The following is a 25,123-nucleotide window of genomic DNA, read 5'->3' as shown; positions in this document are numbered from 1 at the left end:
GTGGTTAGCATAGCATAAGCATAGGCCCTGGGTTAAAATCCAAGAGTTGCATGTTCTCCAGCTTCCTTACACAATTAGCCGTAGGTGACTGTGAGCATGAATGGTGGCCTGTCACTCCAAGTATTACACGTCTCGCACTATAACAGCCGGGGTAGTCTCCACCATGACCGTGAATTTGATAAGCTGAAGAAAATGGGTGGATTTTCTGCAGTGTAGAGGTTGATAAATTCACCTTACAGGGTTTGAGAATAAGTGACAAACCCAGCCTCAAGGGGTCACAGTGCAGCAGGAAGGGCATCCAACGTAAATTTTTATAAAGAAAAATGTGTCAAGCTGAAAGTACAGCTAGTATAACATCCTAACGTGTTTTTATGAATTGGTTAGCAGTAAGAGAAAACTGCAGTTCTGAAAAAAGCACTTTAATTCATTTCTAAAATCATCTTAAACTATTTCCACACAGGATCTGAAATCTCAAAGAAATAAACAACAACAACAAAAAAAAGTTTCTCTTCTGATATTGGCATTTCTACAGTGAATAGCTGGTGGCAGCATCAGAGGCCCGGAAAGGAGGCCGTGATGCTGAGCTTTAGTCCTCAGAGCAGTTGCACAGGCAGACTGAGTCCAGCAGGCTTTCTACACCCTCTGGTGTCAGTCTATCAAGCAGCAGCAGGTAGAAGCGCCAAAAACCAACCTCTGACTCTTGCCCAACACCCAGAGAGAGCCCTCTCCTCTCACACCACACACACACACACACGTGGATGACACGAGACATGTACTGCAAGTTTCACATGGTGCAAGAAACAGATAAAGATATCCAATTTCTAAATTAAAGGTTAATGCAGACAACAGATGAGTGCCTGGTGCTTCACAAGACCTCTCTAAATGATTAAGTCTGAAGCAAAATAATAATTTACAAACAAACAACAAAACAAGGAGATTCTTAACATCATCTACTTGGTTTTGTTTTATTATATTAAGTTTTAAAAAGGACTGATAGCCTATGAATCACTACATCTAGTGGAAGTGATGTGACAGAGGCAGAGCTCCTATAAAGCACATAGAGCAGCAGTAAAGACAACCCATATCAACACGTTACTCTGGCATTATAGGAGCATTAGAGGAGAAACAACTTTAGTTTACAAATTATTTAATATTAATTGTTGCTTTTTCAATTCATCAATTCTTGTGAATGAATGGTTCCTCAATTTGTCAGGCAGTCTCTGAGTGAGGTTTGTCTCGGCAGAAGAGGTGAGACTGAGGAAGGCTGGATAAGTAGTTTCTTTTTTTTCTTTCTTTTTTTTAATTTAAAGGAAAATGTTCAACGTAAGATGATTCAGATTGATTTCTCCAACAAAGTGGTGCTCAGAAATTGTGAGCACATGGATTTACAAGACGGCCACGGATGAATCATAATCAACACTATTGTCCAAAACACGGAGATGAACACACAGTGACGGGGAGGACAGTGAAAGAGCCTGATGTAAAAGTAGACTGGAGCCTTGAATAGTCAGGATGGATGCCTCCCAGACCGGTTTCACAGTCCTAGACTCTCCGCATCCATCCCTGAAGCTTTCACTTTCAATTGATTTGTCTATACAGCATCCAAATAGCTTTTGTACTTCCCTTTAATCTTTACAGTTCAATACACTATAGTGCACAATAGGGTTTCTGAGCCTGGAGCTCAGGGTGGAGGGTGAGAGCACATAATCCTCACAGCGCTGCTTGATTTCAAGTCACTGTCGGGCCCGACATTCAGAGTCCCGCAGCCTGGATGCTCTGCTGCAGGACCCAGGCAAAACAAATAACCCACAAGTGTTTCTCCACGCCTCAGTCCTGCCCTGGGTCCTTTGCAGGGCCGCCGTCCAGGTAGATCTTGAGGGCCTTCTCTTTGCGTGGCGAGTAACTGACACGGTGTCCGGTTTTAAGCAGACGGCTGCTTTCCTTCTTCATTAGCTCGTTGCGCTCATCCTCTGACAACTCCAGAGGTTCTTCTGTGCTGTCCCTGCGCAGACAAAAGAGCACAAAAACATTGGAGGTCCCATTATACTCCAAATATAATAAGATCATTAGAAGAACTCCATGGATGTCGCCATAGTTTAAAATTGTAAGGGAATAATGAATGAATGAAAAAAAAAAAGAAGAAAACATGTAAACTGAACTGAAACTTGAAGTCTTTTTTTTTTAAGCTTAGTAGCTGCTTTCTTTAAAATATCTCTACTACTAGATACAGTTTTACAATTAAAGCCTGGATTACAACATAATTGGTTCAGAACATAGTAAGAAAGCTCGAATCTGCACTTGTACCACTGCCTTTTCAGTCATTACAGAGTCAGTGATGGAAATCAGATCCGTCAGCACTGACCTCATGCGGTCTCATTTATTAGCTGCATTGATTTGTGATTAAAATTATTTTTTTACCATCACAGCAAAGACAGATGCTACTATCTGTACCTATGTCCACATTATAGGCAGAAAATTACATTAAAAAAAAAAAGATTAATTATTTAATATACACTCACTGGCCACTTTATTAGGTACACTTTCCTTGCACCACTTTGCCTTCATAACTGCCTTAATTCTTCATGCTGTAGATTCTACAAAGTGCTGAAAGATTCCTCAGATTTTGGTCAATACTGATATGACAGCATTAAAAAGCTGCTGCAGGTTTGTCAGTCATGATATGCGCTAAGAGAATATCCCCACATCATCGCATCACCACCAAAAGTTCAGTTTTGATGAGCATGTAGCCTTCTAGTGTCATTTGACATGTTGCATTTTCTCAGACGCTTTCATGATTACCTTGGTGTTGGTTGCAACATGTAGTCATTTGAGTTATTGTTGCCTTCTTACAAATCTGAAGGAGTCTCCCCTGAGTTTTAGCATCAACAAGCTATTTTTGAACTTGAGAAACTGGATATTTTAAATTTTTTCAGGCCATCCTTTGTAAACTTAAAGAGATGGTTGTAAAATAAATAAATCCCAGATCAGTTTCAGACAAGTCTGTTTGGCTCCAACAATCACATCATACTGAAATCACGCTTAAATCACCGTTCTCCATTCTCTGTTTGAGCTTCACCAGACCATTATCTTCACTGTGTCTACATAGCCAAAATGACAGTTGCTTACATGTAATTGGCTGATTAGATATTTGCGTAAACGAGCACGTGAACAGATGTAACTAATGAAGTGGCCAGGGATTGTATTTAAGTTTCAATCCTAAACCGAAACCCTCTTGACTGAAAACATTTACTGATTCATTTGTGGTATTAAATGTATAAATATGAGAAGTCAAAAGCTAGGGAAAAAACCTGAAAAACAACAATGCTTCTAATGCAACAATATCATGTTTTATTCATTACTGAGTCAAAGCCGACCTGTAAAGCCATGTGTATAATTTGCGTACATTTGTACTTTATATTAGATATTGAGATTAGGTGTTCAAATATTAAAGTTGTCTCTAATTCATATTAGATGCCAAAAATTCAACTCACATAAACATATTGAGTTTTTAATAGTCCGAGTGAATGCATGACTTATGACTTCTACTACAGTCCTCTCTGTTCATGAAATGATTTCACAAAAATACCAAAGACACAAACGCTGTACTTGAATGTTGACTTGTCCCAGTTTCTTTTACCTGTAGAAGACCACCGCCCCATCATCACAGATGTAAAGAGGCCACACATTAAGGGTTGACACCTTGGGGTTCCAGTCTAAATCCTGATGGATTTCCAACACAGAAATATCACAAGGAAATGTCCCCCTACCCTGCAGAGACCAGATAGCAGTGTCATCAATACAAACAATATATTAGAAAAATCGGGTCCCAGGTTTCAGGTAATTACATCCACCTACCTTTGCAAACTCCAGGTTTTCCAATGGAATACCACTGATTTCACTAAGCTGCCAACAGAATAGAAACATTAGACACAGGAATACAACAGTTTCCCTCAGCTAAACACTGAACACAAGCTATGAGTAAAACACATTTGTCATGCAGCAGACAAACCTTCTCCTTGAGTTCCTCCACACTGCTGCTCTCCAGAATCACTTCCTGAAAAGGCCCCAGCTTCATTGTAGACGGGCTCCATCTCCGAGTCAGAACGGCCAACTGTGACATTGATTTCATCTTCTCTGGTTCTGAGAAACATTAGAGGTTGCGGATCAATCAACTGCACTTTAAATGAAACTTCAGCGAAAACAAATTTTCCTTCACTCTAGAACCAAATACACGTCGTTTATTAATCTGTCTCCATGTGGCGTTTCACAGCATGTTAACAATTCAACAATGTGATGTTTTTTGAGTCCCTGGAAACAGATGATTTAATGTTTGTTTTCTTTACCTTAAAGGAAATTATTTACTATACCTTTAAAGAAAAAGTTTATATTATTAGAACAGAACAAAACTAAAATAGGTAAGGTAGTTGAGGTACGCAAAGAAAAACGCATAGTGAAGCAATGTTTAAAAGAAACTTAAAAACACAAGTTACCATCAAGGACTTCAAGGAAAACCTCCCAGTTGGACGAAATGCTGATGTCTTCCTCATAAACGTGGTAATCCAAAAACACTGTACCCGGATTCTTCCACGTCTTTTTCCTGAGGCGAACCCTGACCACACAGAGATAAATGGATATATGCTGTTTTGTACACATGTTCATTTTACCTCAAGGGAAACTGCATCAACAGTCCTCTGAACTATGCAAAGCAAAGAATCTTACCTGTCAATGCTGAGGTCAAGTTTACACTGCTCTTTTAACTGAGGAAGCAGCTCTTCTTTAGACTGTCTGACAGTCATACCCTTGGCAAACACCGTGTCCACTAGGAACTTGCAGGGCTGAGAAAACACCACAATTAATATATTTTATAACATAATGCTGTGCAGCTGTACAACAGTGTATGAGTAAGAAAAGTCTGTCAGTTCTTACCTCTGGTTCATTGACTAGTAGTTGATACACTTTCACTCTGTATTCACCCTTTTTAAGGGCTCTGCCTAGTCGAATGGTTATCTATGGATAGTGGCACAGTCTTTGTTGAGATATTTCCTTACTCTCAAGCAAACGACTTTAATCAAAGTAATAAGTTTAAACTGACCTTATTATCGTCAGAGAACGATGAGAGTGTCTCGTTGAGCCGCACGCTCTCAAACTCCTGGTTGTTGGCATACACCCTAAACACCTTGAACTGGGTCGAGGTGACGCCAACGTAGGGCTCCAAGTTCAGCTTAAATGCTGCTAATGTTATTCTCTTGTCCACATGAACCACCAAACCTGATGTAGATCACAAGAAACATCAATGTACCTTTTTTTTTTTTTTTTTTTTTTTTTTAAATATACATCAAGGATGCAAAACAGGTAAAGAATGTTTGCAATCCTCCCCCTTGAATGGAAGAAATTGCCTGTGCCAGATTTTAAATGTAATTAAAACATAAATATACTAGCTATGGATGACAACTGCTTTTAAATGCATAATAAAAGTTTGTACATTTTTGTGAATCCCACGAGGCATCATCCTGAGAACAAGGCTCTGCTCTGAAGTACAGGTACTGGGCCTCTGCCTTGCTCTTTCCATTGTCGTCATATTCGCTGTCAGTTCCAGAGTCTTCCTCTGCAGTGTCCCAGGTCTCTTTTTTGCCCTCGTGGGCTTTGGAGCGCCGGCTACTCGTGATGCTGTGCGAGTCCAGGCCATTGGCCAGCTGGATTGGGCCGCTGTCTGCGTTACACAGCGTGTCACTGCTGTGACTGGAGCTCAGGATGTCACTGTCCACTGAGCTGGTGCTGCGGTCATTGTTCACTTCTGAGTCCGACCGCTCCTCACAGGCAAAGTGATTCTCAGGGTCAGAGGAGGCGCCGCCGCTACCCGCAGACGTGGCCCTGATCCGATTCTCTAACTCTCTGTTGTCTGCAGCCACGCAGAGAGAAGAGTTTGAGTCCGCCTCTTGGGTTGGGGATTCAATATGTTCAAAGTCGCTGGCGTCAGAGCTTTTCTGGCTGTCACTGGTGCTGGAGCCCTGCTGCTGCTGCAGAGACAGATTCTTTAACTTTTCTGTGCTCTCCTCCAGGATAGCCTCTACAGATTTTCTGTTACCCTTTGTCCCCTCAGAGAGCACATCAGAGTCACTTCCTACTTTTTGGAAAAGAGTTCTGTTTGCCAAGGTACCAGGAGACTGCTCTGGTAGTAAGACTAACAGCCGGATCGTATTCCCGTGCCGATCCAACAGTTTCCACAAGAGCGAGTCAGTGAAAGGAACCTGATGATCGGTCAACTCAGAGCTCTCAACAAAAACCTGGTGAAAAACAATGGCCAACAAACAAATTAGCAAATTTCATGTAATAATAACATATATAATAAGACTTTGTGAAATTTAAAACAAAACTGAAACACAATAACGTACAAGACAGAACAACTGTCAAAGTTAGAAGAAAACAAAAGAGACCTTGTTGCTCCTGAAGAATCCCTCAGCCTTCAGTGTCTTGTTTGGGACATAGAGAAGCCGGAGGTCATTATAGCAGCGCTCCAGAACCACACGCATAGTCTCTGCAGAAAGCCCTGTAGCCTGGAAAGAAATGCACACAAAAACAGGCTTACATTAATATAACCGACACCACTATATTTGACAGTTTCCTGGGTAAATGGTTAAAACAAAACACTGTGAAGAGGCTAAGAGTAAGAAACCTGTGCAATAAGCTGTTTGAATTCAGTGATCGTCTGGTTCAAGTACGCCCGAACGCTGACGGGAGACGCGATGGTCTCGCTCTTCAGATTAACAACATGAACCTTCACCATCACCTCTGTGAACAAAAGAAGAATCATAAACACACCCACGCAGATAAACAGCAACTAAGTTGCTTGATACACACACTTACACCTGTCACCGGTGTGGATTTGTTTCTGATCATCACAGTTTGCCTGTTCAGACTCTGGCAACTCAGCTTTTATCATCCTGAAAACAGCACTATGTACAACAAGCAGTCAACAGTAGAAGATTACCGACCTCCAGGTTTGTAAGGCTGGAACACTTGATCTGGCCTGCGGGTTTCTAGAAGCAAGTCAAACATGTATGAAGACTTGACTCCTCCAAGGAGGAGGCCCATTGGTGTGTCCTCCTCTCCTTCATAAGAGCGCTCCAGGTACTCGTGGAACTCATCATATTTTACCAAGCGACAGCAGTCCAGAGGGACGACTCCCTCAAGCTCCATCATCTGACATACAGAACACCCATTAAAGAAATTAGAAGCAAATTTTAAAATCTAAACTCTAAAGTGAGTTTCTTTTCTTTTGCTATAGTCACAGTAATGCTGTGTTGCAAAGTTAATGGAAGAAAGAAAACTGAATGCACCAAATGTCTTTCAAGATTCCTCCAAAAGTAGCTGAAACAAATCTGACAAACCTTGTAGGCCATTTCTGTTGCTTCTCTGAGAGTTTTGTCTTTGTGCACTTCCAACTTGCTCTCCATCATCATCTTCACAGGATGCATGCAGAAGAGCTTGATCTAAAAAGTAAAGAGCATAAGACTACCAAAGAAAAAAGAGAGAGACAGGGTATTAAATTATCCTTATAAATTAGGCAAACAGCCCAGCACCTTGCAAGTGTTGCGTTCAATCTCCCTCTGTCTCTTTTCTTGCTCTTCAGACTCTTTCTCCTTCTGAACCAAACGCTTTATGTGGTCTGGGAAGTCCTCCACGGCTAAAAACTCTGCAGACAATTCAGAGATTACACATTAAATCCAGTGGCATGAGGAAACGTACAGAGCTCAGGGTATGTATCAGAGTATGAAAAATGGGAAAATTATGACCACAAGACAAAGGCAAGAGGGCAAGCTGGTTCCTTTGCAACTGGTGCAACACAAAGCTTTAAAAATAAGTTGCAAATACAGGCAAAAGCCTGGACAAGTTTAGTTCAGATGGACGGCAGATAGGGCACAGTGGAAACTTGTGTAAAGGATCTTCTTACGTGTAGTAGGTATCAGAAGACAAGTGAAATTGTTTTATTTAAACACTTTCCTTGCAAAAAACAAGTTAACAAAAGGCCAAACACATTCACTAGGTTACAAGGAAAAGATGAAAACCTATGACTTTTACAGTTTGGGAGTTTTTAATTCAGAAATGTGGAAAAACTGTCATTCTTGCTCTAATTTTTACATTTTCCTTAGCAAGACTTAATTGAATGAATTTCTTACTTGCATTCCTTGAAGGATCTTTCAGTCTATAAATCAGCATATATGCATTTGTAGAGCTGTTGGGAAGAAAAATAAATGTTATGAGTGAAGGTAAGAGGAAGGAGAAAACTATTACTTCAATAAAAACAAAATTACAAACACAAACGGGGGAAAAATAAAAGGTTTCACATTTAGAAACAGATGTGAATAACAAGATAAACACCATTCGTTTTCAAAAGTCAGTGTATTAGAAGCATTTGATGTGAGGGAGTCCTCAATCACAAAGTCAGCGACTCCTGGAAAAAATGTGCATTCCCTGACCAGTCGGAAAGTGGCTGCTGCCAGCCACAAGGTGAAACAAATCGCATGGAGATACACGGTGCTGCATGAAAATCATCTCAAGATTGATTTCTGCACAATATGATCGACCAAATCACATGGAGGTTTTTGGTACAGCACCAGCCTCCAGCAATCACTCACCACCTAGCCAAGAAATAGACATTTTTTCCCTGCGGCCAACTGGGGGTTGCCAACTGGTCTCAAGGCCTGTGACTGCTGTGGAACACAACTGACCTTGCAAAGGCACTGGAGTAATAGCCTCTGCTCCCTGAGGATCCCCCGTATGTTTTCCTGATATCATCCTGGGTGATCTGTTTGACAGAAATGAACACAATGAAACAAAAAATGATTTAACAGAGGTTACCACAATGACAATAAGCAGCATTTTAAATGGCAGTTGCAGTTGGCAGTTTTTTTTGGTCTAGTATATAGAAATGGCAAGCACTGCCTGACAGTTACTTTCAGTAGGAAGCCAAAACGTGTCACTCAAGAGCAGAGACTGACCTTGCTAACGTGCTGATCGTTGAAACTGTACCACTGGCCATCACTGAAGGACTTGATACAGGCATAATAGTGCCCACCCGCAGCACTCCCAGAATGGACCATAACAGAAAACAGCTCAAAGGTCAGCAAACTCTGAGAAGAAATAGGGGAACACTGTTCAGTTAAAACCAATAATTGTGTTGCAGATTTCACTGTCGATATACTATATTTTTAGAGATACACACGTTCCCATATTTTGCCACTTTAAAGCAAAAACACTGTAGAGAATAATCACACATCTTTAGAACACTGTAAATAAAAGACGAATTTATATATTTAACAAGAACAGAGAAGTATAACATTTTTAGCTGACACTTGCAGAATAACAATCCCTCTTATCACTCCACCGTTGGCAAATCAGGTACTTCCTTTTAATCTGTTGTCAGATACATTCTCACGTACAAACCAAGCACACCAAATCCATCTAAGTGAGGATGATCACCTTTGGCTTCAACACCCTCTCTGTGCTGTTGGTGCTGTCCAAGCAGATGCCCTCATCCACACAATCATCGGTGGAAAAATCATTGCTCATCTGGTCGCTGTGGCAACTGCCTTCATTCTCTGCGCCGCTGTCAGTGCAGCTCTCGGTCTGAGGGGACTTCTACAGAGTAGGCAATTTGAAAAACAACACCAGAGTTAAAGGTGAATTCAAAAGATCAATTAGAAAAGAACTAATCCAGCGTAGAAATGTAGGACATTAAGGAACCAGCAAGTTGGTTAACATCTCAGTTGGTCAACATACACAAACCATGGTTTATGGCTGACTGAAGCCTGTCATGGCAGGACACAGCACAAGATTACACACAGGGCATCTTGACCCTCAACACTTGGAAAAATGTTTTTGTGGACTGATGAAACTAAGGTTGCACTGTTTGGGAAAAACATGCAGCCCTACAATGAAGGCACCACATGATAACACAAAACCATAATCCTAAGGTAATGCAGAGGGAGCGTCACTGGTTCTGCTTTGCTTCCTCCTTTAGCAGTCATAAAGGAGAAAATGAATTCCAAAATTGATTAAAGGTATCCCATAGGATGAATCCAAATCAGTAATGACAATGACAGAGGCAGGTAAATTCAATGGTGCTCTCACCTCATCTTCCACATCAATAAATGGACTCATGTCAAGTTCCTCTGGGAAGGTCATGCGGTCATTAAGTTTGATGCGATGCATAGTGGTGTAGTCGAAATCAAACCTTTTCAACTGTAATGTCAGCAGGTAAGGAAAGTGCAGAAATCTCAGCCCCTGCGTACGATGTCAGAAAATGAGAAGAGACATTAGCAAAACACTGTACTCTCTAACTCTCTGACTTCCATGTTACATTTTTAGTATACTTACCTTACGGGCATCACATTTCTTTTTACAGCGTTCACAGAAATACTGGTTGGGCCCATCGAGTGTTTCTGGTTGTATGAATGCCTGTAATGCTTCCTCCTGTGGCATCAAAAAATAAATAAATAAATAAAAATAGAAAAAAAAATCATATCATGTAAATCAAATCAATTTAGAATAACAATTTAATATCAAATAGTTTGAAACTGTACCAAGTACTGAATTTAAAGTAACCTTTAAGCAACACTGAATTGCAAAGAGTTAACAAATGTTAAGTGCTGCTGTGATAAAGTATATGCTTAGAAGAACAAAGGGTGAGAAACACACCACACTGCCATAGGCTTGGCTGGCTCCAAAGGGTCTGATCACAAGAGGGATGTCCAGGTAAGTATCAATCCTCCAGCTCTCATAGCCACACTCCAGACAACGGACATAATCCTTCAGCTTTCCCTGGTACAACTGGTTGATCAGGTCAGCCTGAAGATAGGGAGAGAACAGTCAGGTTTCTCTGCCACATTTTACTTTAAAGAAAATCAACTCAGGATACAAATGGTCTGCTACCAATGTGCAACATTAGCTGTGAGACAATTTCTCTCTACTTCTGGAGAAGCAAGTGCTAACAGCAAAATGTAGTGGGATACAGAATATTTCTACTTGTGTTTAGATTGGTTTCCCATAAACCTTCCTTTACCATACAACTCCGTCGGCAACTGCATATGAAAATTTCTCAGGATAATAAAACACAACAGACAACAACAGGACAAGGAGAGTATTTCTTTTTAGCCAGTTGCCATCTGTAGCTTTCTCCAGACAGCTGAAATGGCAGACACTGGACGAACCAGCGTAACTGTTAACACTGAACAACAAGCCCTCAACTTATCAGTCAGAGAAAGAAAAAAAAATACTCAAAACACAGAGTGACAGAAACCTAAAGTAAAGAAAGAATGAACCCAAGAGCTGCAGGAATGATTTTTTTTGATTAAAAACTTTGCTCTGGAACAAAAAATGTATGTCATTATTTATAAAAGTCATTAAGTATTAATTCTGGTCATGATGGTTTTGTCCCATTATTGAATCAAGAATCAATCAAAACCATTTAGAAACGGTAAAAACCCTTGTGTTGTATATTTAATATAAATCTTTTCTACTGAGATTAATAAATATGGACCAAGATAGTTTTGCATTTTTTCATTAGTTTGGTTTCCTGAGAGAATTTGTTCATTTTCATTTGTTTAATTATTTTATTTATTGCCCCAAAACATTAAATGTTATTTTTTTTATTAGTTTCAGTCTTTTCCTGTTCTATACTTCTTAAATTGCACATTCTGATAAAGAGTCACATGGACATCCCAGTCTCTATAAACTGCACCATAGCCTCATTTTGCTGTGTTAACAAATTTATTCAAACTAATCCATCCATCAATCTTCCATTTATCATCTTCTTGGATTCGACACTGTAAGCAAAGGTGGCCCGACTCCTAACTGTGTTAGGATGCCAAAATGGAATTTAATGCAATCATCACTTATGTTCACATGGCACATGTAGACTGGGGGAAAAACTTAACTGTTTCCAGATATTTATGAATATATAAACTAAAGATTAGTAGTAGAAGAAAATTGGAGCTTGAAAGAAAAAATGTATAGTTTATATATCCTGTCATCAGTTTACTTTTATGGCTGAAAACTACAAATAAAAATCCCTTGTAGTATAGGGAGTGTAGGCTTATTGATTTTTTAAAAATAGCATTCACATGTACTTATGCTTGCGTTTACAGACCACATGGCTGCACATTCGTACACTGGTCTAAGTGTTTGCAGTTTATAGCCTATTCCCGAGATAAGAAAAAGCTAACCCCAGGGCTTACTGGCACATTTCACTTTTTCCACAGTAGGCCTTTTGTTCCCATTCTGGGGGGAGCCTGAGCCTGGATGCAGATTTTGTTGTTGTTGTTGTTGTTAATAGTCTGAGAAAACTACTTGTTTTCTCCTACCTGCTCTGTTTGCTTCCACTTCTGCTCCAGGGCATCGAACATGACCCTGCACAGCTCCTGGACGTCATGTTGTTGCCAAGCTAAAAGCAAAAGCACAAAGAAAAAAAAAAGTATAATTAAGTGTACAGACAGAGGCATGTGGTCTTGTCCTCCATGAACATGCAAACCAGCCATGTGAGCCTACTCACAGGCAAGTACATAAGCTCACCCTCACTGCTGTCCCAGCCAAAGCTTCGCGTCACATCAGTAGTCTCAATTGCCCGTTTCTTACTAGTTTGCAACAGAACAAACAGTCTTTGCAGCTGGTAGGGAATACTGGTGACAGGATCCTCCTCTTGCTCCTCAAACTCCCAACTGAAGTCGAACAGCAGATATTTGAGAATTCTAAATCTATTATATGTGACAAGAGAATTTTCACAAAGTGATCTATAATCATGATTTCTTACTTGTAGAGTGCATTCCTAAACTCTGGGGTCATGAACAATGTTTGCAGCAGACTGTTCAAATAGCAAGTCATCGCTTGGTTGACCAAGCCCACATAACCTGTAAAGGCAGCAAGAGACAAGAAGTAAGTGATCGGTTGGAGATGTATAAAAGAAAAGGTGTCACATATTCAAAAGGTAACCAAACCTCACCCGTCTCAGACTTGCTAAGGATGGACGAGTAAGAGTAAGATGGACTGCTGTAGTCACCACTGCAGCCAGGAGTCCCATCTCTCAGTAGGGGTCCAATAAATCGTTCCTGGGAACTGTCATCTAGTCCACTGCTATCTGCTGTTCCTGACTCATCCTACAAACACAAACATGCCTTGTAATAACATCTTTCATTCCCTTTCAGTTGATTCACTCGGTAAGTATGGGATATCACGCCCTCGCGTGTCCTGGCTGAAGAAACCTTTATATGACGTGTGATGACACGCGCACGGCCCCGCCTGCACATATAGCCGCTGTCATCACAGTCATCCCTCAGTTCTTATGCTCTTCACCTCGCAGAGAACACCTCTGCTGAGTTGCGCTAGTTAGCTGCTGCTAGTTAGCTCCGTTGTCTGCCGACTTGAACTTAGCTTAACTGCCCCTGTTGGTGTTAGCCTCCGCCGCGCAGTTGGTGTGTAGGCTGCCCGCGGAGCGCTAATTTCAAGTTTTTCCTGTGCAGTGTTTCGCTTTGCGTTTTGGAATGGACTCCAAACCGAAGCGAGCAAAGCAGAAATCTTCTGTTCGCCCCTGTCTTCAGGGATGCAGTTTCTCTTTGCACGATAGCGACCAGCATAATGCCTGCCCTGTCTGCCTGGGGATCGTCCACGCTAGGAGAGCGTTGACAGAGCCCGAAGTTTGTGCGTTTTGCCGCCAGCTCCGGCGGCAAAGACGATGACGTGCTGGACATCGGCCTGGACATCCATGGTTTGTCGGAGGATGAGCAGGAGAGCTCATTGTCGGCCCAATGTGTCGCCGCTGCTGCGCCGGTCGGCCACGATGACACCTCTCTTTTCTCCCTGTTTCGCCGTGCTGCTGAGAAGCTGCAGGTGGACTAGCCCTCTCCTCCGCCAGCTCAGAAGCTGTCGCGGTTCGTGGGTTTTTTCCTCCCACCGGAGCCCGCAACGGCCAAAAACTGCCTTCCCATGTTCCCAGACTTTCTCTGCAAGCTAACAGCATCATGGGACAAACCTCTGTCTACCAGCGTCACTGTGCCCGGCTATGGACAGTACATGGAATTGGACGGCGCCGAGGGGGTTGGCTTAGCTAACCCACCCCCTATGGAGCCATCTCTGGCTGCTTATCTGTCCCAGTCCCATAACCATGGTGTCGGCGGCCCCGCAACTCTGCCGTCCAAGCACTGCAGATTCTCTGCTTCGCAGCTGGAGAAGATTTATCGGGCTCAGCCCAGCACTGCTCACGCCATGAGCTCCGTCACCATGCTCCAGACATACCAGGCAATGTGCCTGGCGGAGCTCGGATCACTGGTTCCTGATGACAGCCCGCTGGCACCTCTTCTTAATGAGGTCAGAGTCGCCACAGATTACATCCTTCGTGCGTTTCGCTGTGCAACGCTCTCCCTGGGCAGAGGGATGGCAGCGAGTGTTCCCGCTGTTTTTCATTGTTGTGCCCCAGAAAAGGTGCCTCCAACAAAATGTATGAATGTACATGTTTCCATGTTACAATCAATAAAGAATGTTGTTTATTCTCAAACAATCACAAATGCTCAGCCTGCAGGCAGAATGAGCCAGGTCAGGTAGGTGATGCAGTCCCCTGCAGACACACTGGGGGGCGACAACGCCCCGCCGACAGTGCTGCAGGTCAGCCGGCTGGCTGCTCACTTCCCTCAGTGGCGCGCTTGCGCCCCCTCTCCGTGGGTGCTGCAAGTTGTTGCCATGGGTTACCGGTTGCAGTTCCGGGTCGCTATTGCAGAAAAGAGCAATACGAGTGGTCCCTGCTTCGGAGACAGACAAAGGTTGGTACAGCCGTTATTTTGTTGTTCCGAAAAAAGGGGGAGGGCTTCGTCCCATCCTCGACCAGCGAGTCTTGAACACGTATCTACAAACGTACAGGTTCAAGATGCTAACACTCAGACAGCTCTTGAATGCAGTCGGCCCGGGAGATTGTTTGCAACAATCAATCTAACAGATGCTTATTTTCATGTGGCTATACACCCGAAACACAGGCAGTTTCTGAGGTTTGCATTCGAGGGCGTAGCCTACGAATACCTAGTGCTGCCGTTCGGGGTGTTGCTCGCTCTTCGCACCTTTACGAAATGTGCCGAGGCAGCGCTAGCGCCCCTCAGACAGAGGGGCATCCGCATCTTAGCCTACCTAGACGACTGGGCTCTCCTAGCTTGCTCCAGAGAGCAAGCGGAGACACAGCTGTCGCTGGTTCTGTCACACATTCAGACACTGGGGTTCTCTGTGAACTTTCAAAAGAGCTTGCTAATCCAGAGTCAGCAGATTACTTTTCTTGGTTTGGAAATATGCTCGCTTTCCAGCCGCGCACGTTTGTCGGAGCACAGAGTGGCCGCGTTTCATCGCTGCCTTGCTCAGTTTCAGCTGGGACACAGACTGCGTTTCCAGACGATATTAAGCTTGTTGGGCATGATGGCATCTATGATCGCCGTAGTGCCACTTGGACTGTTAAAAATGAGAAAGTTTCAACGCTGGACTCTCTCTCACCGTTTGTGTGCATCGCGTCACCTCCGTCTTGCATGCTAGCTCTCCGTCCTTGGAGGGAGCCCATGCTGCTGCATCAGGGCTCTCGGATTGGGAGGGTGTTGTTTCGCAAGGTGGTGTCCACAGATGCTTCCCTAAGAGGGTGGGGAGCACTGTGCGAGGGTGCATCAGTGAGAGGGATCTGGTCCGCAGCCCAGCGCCAGCTGCACATCAACCACTTAGAGCTGTTAGCACTGTTCTTAGCTCCAAAGCATTTCCGTCCAGTCCTGGAGGACCAGCATGTCTTAGTCAGGACGGACAATTCAACAGTGGTGTCTTACATAAACAGGCAGGGAGGAACACGCTATCTTCCCCTGTTGAAGCTGTCTCGCTCTCTGCTGTTATGGTGCAGTGTTCATTTTCTGTCTCTAAGAGCCAGGCCGGACCTTCTCTCCAGGGGGGGTCCTCTGGTGAGAGAATGGAGGTTATACCCTTTAATAGTGGCTCAGATTTGGGATCTATTTGGCAAGGCGCAAATAGATCTTTTTGCTTCCAGGGTAAATACTCACTGCCCCCTGTTCTTCTCCATAATCGACCACGATGCACCCTTGGGCTTGGACACGCTAGCGCACCAATGGCCAGACGTGCTCCTGTATGCATTTCCCCCAGTGGAAATGATATCTCCAGTTCTAGAGAGAGTGCGTCGGCATTCTAATGGCCTGATTCTAGTGGCCCCTTGGTGGTCCACAAGGTCGTGGTTGTCAGAGATAATCAGCCTGCTAGCAGCGAGTCCTTGGCAGCTTCCTCTCCGCAGGGATCTCCTCTCTCAGGCGGGAGGAGAAGTGTTTCATCCGCACCCAGATCTGTGGCGCCTTCATGCCTAACTGCTGAGAGGTTAAACTTGATTGCTAAGGGTTTGCCACCTAGTGTGATAGCGACAGTTCAGAGCGCTAGGGACTCATCTACTCGAGGCTTGTACGCTTACAAATGGCGAGCCTTCGAGCAATGGTGCCAGGACCGCCACACTCTCCCATTTCAACCCATTTGAACCCATTGAGTCTGTGGATATGAAATTTCTTTAATATAAGACTGAATTACTTCTCGCTTTGGCTTCGGCAAAGCGAAGGTGCATGAAGCGCATGAAGGTGACCTTCATGCGCTGTCTGTGCATCCCTCCTGCACACAGTTCTCTCCTGATGGCCACAAGGTCGTATTGCGTCCAAATGCTGCCTATTTTCCCAAGATCATGAATGCATCTTATAGCTCAATGGAGTTTGAGCTGCTGAGCTTTTGCTCCCCTCCTTCTGCATCTGAGGAGCAGATGAGGATGCATTCTCTTTGTCCAGTGCGTGTGCTACACACCTACATTGAGCGCACTCAGAATGTGCGTTTATGTGACCAGATGTTTGTCTGCTTCGCTAATCCAAATAGAGGTAGAGCTCTGTCCAAACAGAGGCTGTCCCACTGGATTATAGAAGCTATATCACTGGCATACGGCACCAGAGGTCTTGCTTTGCCCCACGGGGTGAGCGCTCATTCCACCAGGGGGATGCAACCTCATGGGCTCTTTTTAAAGGGGTGCCTGTAGCTGATATTTGTGCGGCAGCTAGTTGGGCATCACCGCACACTTTTGTGCAGTTTTATCGGTTGGACGTTACAGCCCCTTCGGTGGCTCATGCTGTCCTTTCTGCTGGGTCTACCACTCACTAAGGATGTGGTGGTCCGACTCCGGTTCGGTGGCTGCTCTGCGGGGTGTGTATATATGTCCCATACTTATGTGTTGTACCGAGTGAATCGACTGAAAGGGAACGAATACTTATGTCTATAACTTCTGTTCCCTGAAGGAGAGGAACGAGGTACAACGCAAGGTGGCCCCACTGAGCAGTTTGGCTCAGTGAAGAGCGGCTATCGAACTGAGGGATGACTGTGATGACAGCGGCTATATGTGCAGGCGGGGACGTGCGTGTGTCATCACACGTCATCTGCCTTAAAGGCATGAATAAAGGTTTCTTCAGCCAGGACACGCAAGGGCGTGATATCCCATACTTATGTGTTGTACCTCGTTCCTCTCCTTCAGGGAACAGAAGTTACAGACATAACTATTTGTTTCCAATTAGAGTGTTTAGCGTGTTAGTAGATTCTGTAGGGAAATAATTACAGATTTCTTTTTAAAGATTATTTAAGAAATTATGAATCATTATCTTAATTTATTCTTAAACACTCACAGATGCAATCTGGGGCTGCTCTCCATCTTTATCTGTAAGCTGGAGGAAATTCCTCTTACCACCAGGTTCAAACCCAGACTCTGAGAGGGACATCTCACTGCTATGGTCAAGCGGTGCCTAGAGAAATTAAATAAACACAATATGAACAGACAAGTTTCACAGAGGTCAACAATGCCTGGACAGCAGTAAACACATGCAATCTTTTTTATTCGATATTTAGTTTAAGCAAAATGTCAACTTAAGTCAACTCAGTCTACTATACATAAAAAGACCTTACAATATTATAAAGACCAAACTACACCCTTTGCGTAAGCAGTGGAGCAGAAAACCTTCCTTTTAGCACCAAGAAAACTCCAGTAGAACCACTCTACGGGCTAGCAGCCATCTGGTTTGAACGGTCAAAGCAGATGGCTGCAGGCTAGCTGTGTACAAACTATAAAGTGGATGAACTCACCAGAAGAGTTAAAGTCCTACTGAATTCATTTTCAGCTAATTCCATGTATTGTTGTTAACAAGGAAAGCCTCTGAAGCCAACATGTGAACAACACTACCTAGGTTTCTCCGGGCCAAGCTGAGGATGAGCAAGCAAAGTGCTGCAGTGGGAACAAGCAGTGGCTTAATCCACTGACCTACTCAGTGAGATAACGACAGGCAGCACCTGGGCTTTGGCCTGGGTCAGCAACAGGATTAGCATGGGCTCATTTAAGAAAAGGGAATAATGTGTACACACAGATCCAACAGTACAAAACTCATCACTGATTAAACATATTAGGAAAGTCAGCTTTAACAACAGTATTTTTACTTGTTTGCATTTTGCAGCAGTTGTAAAATGTAAATTTACATGTAATGACAGCATACAAAATTCTATTATCAGCTAATGTTGTGGTACTGTCCTAGCAATAAAGAAGGTAAAAGAGCTACACTGTGTCTCAAATGAAACATGCGTGAGCATAAACTATAAACAAAGGCTGAGAGCCATTATTATGAATCACATCAACATTCACCAGAATTACTCAAACTCAGCTACACTCAAGTCACTTTAAAGCTGCTGCTGATATTTTCTTTTTGGCCAACTGGAGGGCAACAGAGGTTGAAAGAAAAAAAAAAAAAAAAAGAAAACTGTCACAATAAACCATGATATAAAAGTGTTTTTACCCAACAAACTGCCAGTTTTCTGCATGTTGCACCACTGCCTTTTTTTTTTTTTTTTTTTTAATTTGTTTCATTAAAGCTGTTTTTAGTCAAGTGACAAATGATAAGTAAGACTAAGTCTTACTATAATTTCTTACTGACTCATATTTTATCTCTTTTGTTTTAACTCTGTCATTGTACCCAAACAGTAGAGAAGCACTGTGGGATACCTACAATTACCCAAACTGATTTTTTGTGTGTGTCACTGACTGAAAATCAGGTGCAACAGTAAAAGTTAATGAGAGGAGTGAAACTAATTTTATTTGGTCTGTTTGAACTGATCTCTGGTTCATTTTCCCTTTTGATGTAGTTAGTTGGTGCAGATGCGAGCACAATAATCACACTCGATGGAGAAGAAGTGACCGTCAGAAGGAGAATGTCAATCAACCCAACTACCACTGCAAGTTTGAGCTAAACATCTTCCTGTAGCGACGTATGCACCAGGGTACCATAGATATCCAGAGACCAAACTATGGTAGCAAGCCTGCTTCACAGTTTTACCCAAGATAAACATGATAAACATGAATGAGTAAATATTCAATGTTATACACTAGTTCAGAACACAGCACCTTAATCCTGCATTTACTTTTATTTCTCCTTTTTCCAGATACATCTGCTAATGTCTGCTGATGCTAAACCCACGTTACTCTCCATAGCAAAACAAAGCTAAACTGATGAATTACTAACCATGTCTTGTGTATTTCCCCATGCAAGTCCAAAAGTGCCATTTACATATCCTGCTTTGTGAGCGACATCTTCATAAAGTTTGGAGAGGGTGGTGGAAGCAGGCAGGTTGAGAGTCAGCCGTTCGTTCACCGTCTTCGCGCTGGTGATGTCCTGAATTATACACAGCGCTCTGGGCTCCTCGGCTGCATTTTGGATCTGCAAATAAATAAAGAAAAAGATAGAAACATTATTTTCTTACTTGTTTGTTTTCCAATGAGGAGCTAAACATTAAAAAAAAACCCAAAAAAACAAACAAACGTTAAAGCTGTGCTACAGAGGTCATTAGTAACATGCCAGTTAATGCTTGGTGGTTTTGTTGGTTGTAATTTCATGCACAATATTAATTTTTTAAAAACACAAAGTACCCTGCTGTGGATTTTCAAAGGATTTCCATTCCCATATTTTCACCACACCTGGATCACCATGTAGTGTATTGAGAAGGGACCTCTAGTAACCCTCCAACTCACCTTTCTACCAAAGTATAATGGATTCACTAAATCATATCAAATTAATAATATTATTATCGGGCATATATTAGGAAAAGAAGAAGATATTTAAAGGCCACTTTAACACTGGTGCTTTGAGTTATACAGGTTATTATTACAACCAGTATAAAACATGTTTCAAACCTAAACTAAAAGCAATTAAACTAACCACCATTGGAATATTAATCTGTTAAAAGCTCTGATTTTCTCAGTTTTTATATTAAATACTTCCAACAGAAGTACTTACTTGCTTTCTTCTTCAAAATTAAAGTTTTGAAAAAAAAATTAATTATTTTGTACAACAAAATAACAAAACTGATGTGGTAGACATGCAGTAATTTGACTTTAAGTATAACAGACTTGCAAAAGTAGCTCTTGTTCTCTTTTTTGCAATTGTGGTTTATCAGGGCTCGATACTGAAACCACTTTACTGAAACCTCTTTTCAAAAAGTGTTTACGACACATGACTGGCTGATTTTTCCTACACTAAACCTTCCAACACATGACTGGATAAGGTTGGCAGTTGGTTGATTCCGGTGGACAGAACAACCACTTGTCAGATTTCTCCTACATGCTCCACAATCTGCTTCAACAACATGCCATGCAATCGCTCACTCATGCTTAATTTTAAAGCAAAAAACAAAAACAAATATAGTCAGGTGGAACAGGAGTTTCAAGAAGCACCGAGTCACTTCAACTAAACACTCCTCATAGTTTGCTTTGTGACTGGTCTGGTATGTAGTGTTCCCAGTCAGGGACAAATCACCTGCAGACTAAAAGCCAACCTTTCTTAAGAACTTGAGCAGCAAAATCTGGCAGAAAAGGTCACTCACCAAGCAAGAAAAGGTCTAGTCACTGAAGAGTAATGACAAAGTGTTATAGTTTAGCTTACTTACCTGTTAAGTATCAAATGAAATAAAACAACTAGGTTAAAATAACATAAACCCCTTAAAGTTTCAGATATGTTAACTGGGAGTGCAGACTGTAACTGTTACATTTTAAACTGTAAAAGCTGGCAAGTACCACCCCGCCCAAAATGACAAAGTTTTCATTTCTATTACCAGATATTGTTTAGTTTTCTTTAATTCTACGTTACTTAAAACAAGACAAAACTAATGCACTAAATTATACTTCAGAAAAAGCATTTACCAGTAGATAAAAGTGACACCAATTTATGATTAAAATGCAACACGAAATTATTTAGTTTTCCTGTAAATGTGCACCATGCTAATAAATTATTTGTCTGCTAATCATTATTTAATTCCCTTTCTCTTTGATTATTGAAAAAGGTGGTACTTGTTTAAGCTGGTTTCTAGTTTAACAACATGCTTCGAGCTTTGTTCTTGTATAATAGTCATCATGGCTACTGCTTCATGCATCCATTTACCACCATGCTTGATTGTGTACACGCTCTCCTATATCAAACACACCTGAGAAATCCTCTTCATTTCATCAAAAATACTTTGTCTGCAACTCCAAAATACACCCTGATAATATGTGGAGATAGTTGAGGGTGAAGAACAACTTAAAACACATAGAACAAGTAAATTAAGTTGTAAAACATGTCGGTTGGTTGGAAAACAATTGAGCTAAATTAAGCTGTTTTCTAAAAACCTACAAATGCAACAATAATAATAATATATATTCAAATAATTGCACTTTTTGCAGCCTTTTTGTATGTGTGATCTTAGCTAAATGTGACTGCCAGCGCCTACAAAGACACTGCTGCAGCTGACAACACACAAGTGTATTATGAGATTAAAGGTTATTTTTACCATGGATATAATCACATGAAGCTACAGGTACAGCATAACACAGGCAGCATATTACAGAAATATTTTAAAGACAAAAATTAGACATTTGAAAAATGAGAAAAATCAGTACTTTTGAACTAATTCAGTAACTACAAATGAAGGTTACTTAAATAAAATATAAAGTCTTCACTGAAATAAACAAAGTGAAATGAATTTAAATCCACATTTCTAGTAGACTTTAACAAGTAACCATGAAGTTAGACTACAGTGATAAGATATTAGTGTTTGAAAAAAAAAAAAAGGGGGGGGGGGGGGTTCACATGAGGTAATGCCAATAAAAATTTGATGTCACTAGAAATACATGGTGGACAAACACATGAGCTATATCAGCAATCTGCTAAATAAAGTTCCTAGTTGCTTTTTCTTTTGGTTCAACTGTTATTGAAGAGCTATGTCAAATGCCAATTTATAAATCATACTTGAGAACTGCAACCAAAAAAAAAAGAAAAAGAAAAAAAAAAGACAAGGGCTTGGTTGTCAACCTTCATCATTTAAATGCAAGTATTATACCCACTGTTTATTGTATTGGCAATGGGATCATTGGGACAGTGCTTTTTGTTATAAGTCTACACAGCAGAACTATTAAATACCCCAAGCCATTCACTTAACATTTACCACAGTTGACGTAGAGCTGCATGTGAGTGTCATTACATGAAAGAGGTGGTTAATTAGCCTTTTCTCCTCACTCATGTTTAATTTAACTCAAAACAACATATAAAAATAGTTCCCTGTGACTTCCTTTATCCCAGGATATCCCACCTCAACTTCCACCTATTCTCAACGCCAGCTGCAGTTTACATTACCTTCACCACAACAGGCCAACATACATCTCAAACATATCTAAATATTTTTATGGTCAGGATGCAAGTTTTAGATGCAAAATACTCTTTAGATCCAAAATGCACAAAGCTGGTTATCGATTCACTAACGAAGAAAGATAGAACTATAATATTTGAAAACTATGAACAGATTAAACGCATAATACAGACTACAAGAACACAGCAGCTGCAGACAAAGCAGCAGTAAGTGAAGAAAAGCACTGCACTGCAGTTTAGTATTAAATGCGTGAGCACTTTAAGCACTTTAGCCAACAAAACTGGAGATGAGCTAGCAAATCGGCTAATAAACTTTAGCCGATTTGAAACCAGGATAGAAAGCAAGAAAAAATACCAACTGTACAAGTCGACAGCCTCATCAATATCACAGTACATAATGGTCTAGAAAAGCAAATGTTTGATTAAACTAATGTTTAAAACATAGTTGGAAAAGGGAGACGCATTAAAAAATTTCTAAAACCTATCCTTTCACAAAGATCCAAGGATCTTCCAGGAATGGTGACACCATTTTCCTGAGATTTGATCAGCCAGTGGTTGGTAATTTCATACTTGGTTTTTAATCTGGAATCTCACCTGTTCCCAGCACAAGTAACCATGACGTTATACACCAGTAAGAAGTAAACCAGTTTCACAGTACAAAAACCCAGGGTACATGGATAAGCAGAAACCCTGCTCCATCGTACATTGCTCAGGCACCAAGGAGGTATAACGGCAAAGAAATAATGGTTACAATAATGGTTACATTATTTCTGAAAAGCTACAGTCAACCTTATTGTCAAAAGACTTGACTTTACTCCAAAAGGTGTATCATCACTATGCGAGAAAATAGGCTGTAGGCTCGCTTATCAAATGGGGTCCTAATGTTAAATGGACGCCTGACAAATTGCTCTGAGCCCAATATAAAAGAAACAAAGTAAAAACACACCCTTAAAAATAATGGTGTAACGCATTAAATGGATATGACTGCTATGTTAGCAGTACGGTATATGATGTTTACCTTAACCCATCCTGTTAACATGTGAGCTAATATATCAGTAATCAAATCTGACTACCGTCACTGCCGTTGATTAAAGAGACTATTCATTTTATTCATGTTTGAATAAGAAGGCACTGCTAATGTTAACATTAAGACTTTGCACGTTAACTGAGCTCCAAGCTAGAAACATAAAAATTCTAAGTAACTTATCTTCAGCAATAAAAGGGGTTATCGACTATGTTAAAAAAAAAAAAAAAAAGAAGCAAAGAACGATCAATTTATTCTGAGATAAACGCTAATGTTGTTAAACACACATCTATCAGTAGCGTAGCTAGTCAATTCCGCTAACATTAGCGTTAGCTTGTCAATTTGTCTTGCTAGCATTAACGTTTACATTCAAAGTAGAAGTTTTACTTAAAAACAACCTGTAAATGATTCCAAGAAGGGTTTGAAATATATATATCTGTAAAACTATTGTTTGGGGTCGACGGTGTTTCAGCATTGCTTGCCATTTGCAATTGGTTGGGGAACTTCAAAAACATCTAGATTAGCCGGAGTTGTTGCCACTGATCAGATTTAAGAAGCTAACAGCGCTTGCTAGCTAAATCCCACAAGCTAATGTTATGCTAGTAAGCTAACTGATGTTGACAAATGCCTTCGTTTGACGGGACAACATAATGTCATTAGCAACAATGGAAAAGGTTGGGGATTTTAGTGACCATAAAGCCATGTCTTGAGTCTAAACAGTTAAATGGTAATTATGATAACGCTTTTGCTACCTAAAATGTTCTCCGTCTGAAATGCATCAAAAGTAGCCGCTAACTAACGTTAGCAGATGCGTTAGTTAGCCATGTCATGATAGGCCGTCCAAGTCATATTTGGCTAACTGTTAGCAGCTCAGAGATAGTCAATTAAAGACGGGGTAAGATCGCAAACTTCAAAAGTGCTGCAAAAAGTTTTGCATCATTAATGTGCATGGTCTGCAAAGGTGACAGCTAATGCCCAGAGAGGCTGACTCTCCGACCTGGACACGGTCCATAATAACCTCACCTCTTTGGGTACGAACTGGTTCTCCTCGCTAGGCACCATTTCCATTTGTGCGACAGTTTAGACAAGCATCTATCCGGATAGGGATGTCAGCGAACAAACTTTGCAGCGGTCAACACAAACATTGTTTGTGGTCGGTTTGTTAGAAGTTTGGATGCTTAAATACCAAAATTAAACTTGCCAAAACTTGTAGGCTTATCAAAGTGAAATCGCAACACTCTCGGTTACACTACCCCCAGCACAAAGTGTCGTGCTATAAATGGAGAAAAATGGCCGGTGTTTTTACTCCGCGAGACTTCACTCAGGGAGCTCTGGCGTCACTTTCCAT

General features: G+C 41.5%; 1 protein-coding gene across 3 annotated transcripts; it reads right to left on the bottom strand.

Moving 5' to 3' along the window:
* Nucleotides 1-403: 403 nt before the first annotated feature.
* usp47 (ubiquitin specific peptidase 47) lies at nt 404-25,123 on the bottom strand. 3 transcript variants are annotated; one of them, XM_035907128.2, is made up of 29 exons: nt 24,799-25,123; nt 21,553-21,609; nt 19,599-19,793; nt 17,721-17,837; nt 12,998-13,151; nt 12,809-12,905; nt 12,571-12,716; nt 12,363-12,442; nt 10,699-10,848; nt 10,378-10,473; nt 10,132-10,284; nt 9,481-9,639; nt 9,000-9,131; nt 8,730-8,806; nt 8,178-8,233; nt 7,581-7,693; nt 7,389-7,490; nt 6,993-7,200; nt 6,674-6,789; nt 6,435-6,554; nt 5,483-6,284; nt 5,093-5,268; nt 4,927-5,007; nt 4,720-4,835; nt 4,491-4,609; nt 4,010-4,140; nt 3,856-3,903; nt 3,638-3,768; nt 404-2,002 (listed from the first exon to the last, which is right to left on the bottom strand). In XM_035907128.2, the coding sequence occupies exons 1-29, from the start codon at nt 24,841-24,843 to the stop codon at nt 1,828-1,830; spliced, it is 4,152 nt and encodes a 1,383-aa protein (XP_035763021.2). In that variant the 5' UTR covers nt 24,844-25,123; the 3' UTR covers nt 404-1,827. The 3 variants fall into 3 exon arrangements, with proteins under 3 accessions (XP_035763021.2, XP_006780204.2, XP_035763073.2); XM_006780141.3 differs by lacking the exon at nt 21,553-21,609; XM_035907180.2 differs by lacking the exons at nt 19,599-19,793; nt 21,553-21,609; nt 24,799-25,123 and adding an exon at nt 18,175-18,372.

Source organism: Neolamprologus brichardi, chromosome 1 (genome assembly GCF_056152115.1).
Source record: "Neolamprologus brichardi isolate AB-2024 chromosome 1, ASM5615211v1, whole genome shotgun sequence".
Lineage (NCBI taxonomy): Eukaryota > Metazoa > Chordata > Actinopteri > Cichliformes > Cichlidae > Neolamprologus > Neolamprologus brichardi.
This window is presented reverse-complemented; position numbering and strand designations above follow the sequence as displayed.

Excerpts from the sequence above, each read along its gene's own strand:
- usp47 (XM_035907128.2), bottom strand. The coding sequence starts at position 24,843 with ATGGAAATGGTGCCTAGCGAGGAGAACCAGTTCGTACCCAAAGAG. Across the intron at positions 13,152-17,720 it reads AGCAGCCCCAGATTGCATCT|GATGAGTCAGGAACAGCAGA; the intron begins GTGAGTGTTTAA and ends TTGTGTTTGTAG. Across the intron at positions 3,769-3,855 it reads AAAACCTGGAGTTTGCAAAG|GGTAGGGGGACATTTCCTTG; the intron begins GTAGGTGGATGT and ends TGGTCTCTGCAG.